At 46.6% G+C, this 1,505-nt stretch overlaps 1 protein-coding gene across 1 annotated transcript in view; it reads left to right on the top strand.

Annotated features, from left to right (window-relative positions):
* The window catches only part of TMEM260 (transmembrane protein 260), a 27,131-nt gene that overhangs the window by 18,345 nt on the left and 7,281 nt on the right, over positions 1-1,505 (top strand). Inside the window, exon 6 of the mRNA XM_014311891.2 lies at positions 1,387-1,427. Coding sequence (XP_014167366.1) covers positions 1,387-1,427 — 41 coding nt within the window. The remainder of the gene's footprint in view (positions 1-1,386; positions 1,428-1,505) is intronic.

Genomic DNA, 1,505 nt, shown 5'->3' with positions numbered 1-1,505 from the left:
ACTAAATATTCCCAAAAACTCCTGCAGAGATCAGCTCCAGCCTCTGAAGGACCTGTGAGACTTCCCCTGTTGTCCTGTTCCCAGCTGTCTGTGAGAATTGGCCTCCACTGGGCAGAGCAATACCAAGGCATGCAAATCCCTTAACTCCTCTCTCCATCAAATGTGATGAATTCAAGTTGATGTTCAGGAGGCTTAGGGATGGACTGTGTGTAATCCTACACCACAAATCACATTTAGGATGAACTTGTCTGAAGCAGGAGCAATAAATACAGCAAAATCCAAACGTTTGGTCCCGGTGCCAGTTGGGATAATGCCAGAGCACTGCGGGGTGGACAGACAGCTTTTACATCCCATAGCTCTGTTTTAAGGGCAGGCAGGGTCATAAAAAAAAGGCCAGAAAATATTTTGGAGAGGGTTCCACCTGTAAGCCATGGATCAGAAATGTCATCTCTCTGGTGGATGTGTCCAGGGCCATCAGCTGCCAGCCAGGTGGGGCTGCAGGAGCTGTGAGCTGGCTCTCCATCCTCTAACACTTATTTTTTAATCAAATCCTGGATGCAATTAGCTGTTTCATTTTTATTGAGATTAAATATTCCTTCCAGACTTCCTGAATCTGTTCACCTTATCTTTAATGTGGTAGCCACCACTTTTCTAACAAGCAGCAATGAAGGTAATTCCTCCCCTCCACACAGCATGTCTTTTTCCCAGTCATGTGCCATGGATTGCAGGTCTCTGCAATAAAAATTCTCATTATTTCATAAAGATTTTGTACAGCTCTGCATTTGTCAGGGCAGAGGAGACTGGGGCAAGTCTGGTAAGCAAGGAGGAATTGAGCTTGTCTCAGGCTGTGGGGAGATGTCACAGAAAATAATTGCACCATGAAGATACAGAACATGGCCTCGGGTTGTGGCAGGAGAGGTTTAGGTTGGATATTATGAAAAAAAATCACAGAAAGAATGGTCAGGAATTGGAATAGGCTGAATAGGCAGTGGTGGAATCCGCATCCCTGGAGGGATTTAGAAGATGTGTGGATGTAGCACTTGGGCACATGGGTTATTGGTGGGCTGGGCAGTGCTGGGGGAATGGTTGGACTTGATCTGAGAGGGCTTTTCCAACCCAAATTATTCCATGGTACAGCAGAGATCATGGTCGAACCATATGCCATGCTCTAATCACAGGATAATGAGTTGTCAGCACCTTGCAGAAATGCTTATCCAGGGGGTGAATCCTTCAGTGGCATCACATAAAACAGGAATATGGGAGAACACCTTGCAGTGAAGGTTTGAGCAGAGGTTGTTGCCTTTCCTGCAAACAGAAAATGAGGAGACTTTCCTTTCCCCAATCAGTGTGTGGGTTCCTCATGGGTTTCCTTTGTTTTTATTTCAGGCCAAGTCTGAGACAGGATCCAGTATGGGAGAGATGCTGCTGTGAGTGACACCTTGGCTGTGCCTTTCACCTGCTGCTGCTGCTGTCCTTTGGGCCAGAGTGGCTCCTGTCCCTCCTTT

The sequence above is a fragment of the Geospiza fortis genome, unplaced genomic scaffold (genome assembly GCF_000277835.1).
Source record: "Geospiza fortis unplaced genomic scaffold, GeoFor_1.0 scaffold23, whole genome shotgun sequence".
NCBI lineage: Eukaryota > Metazoa > Chordata > Aves > Passeriformes > Thraupidae > Geospiza > Geospiza fortis.
This window is presented reverse-complemented; position numbering and strand designations above follow the sequence as displayed.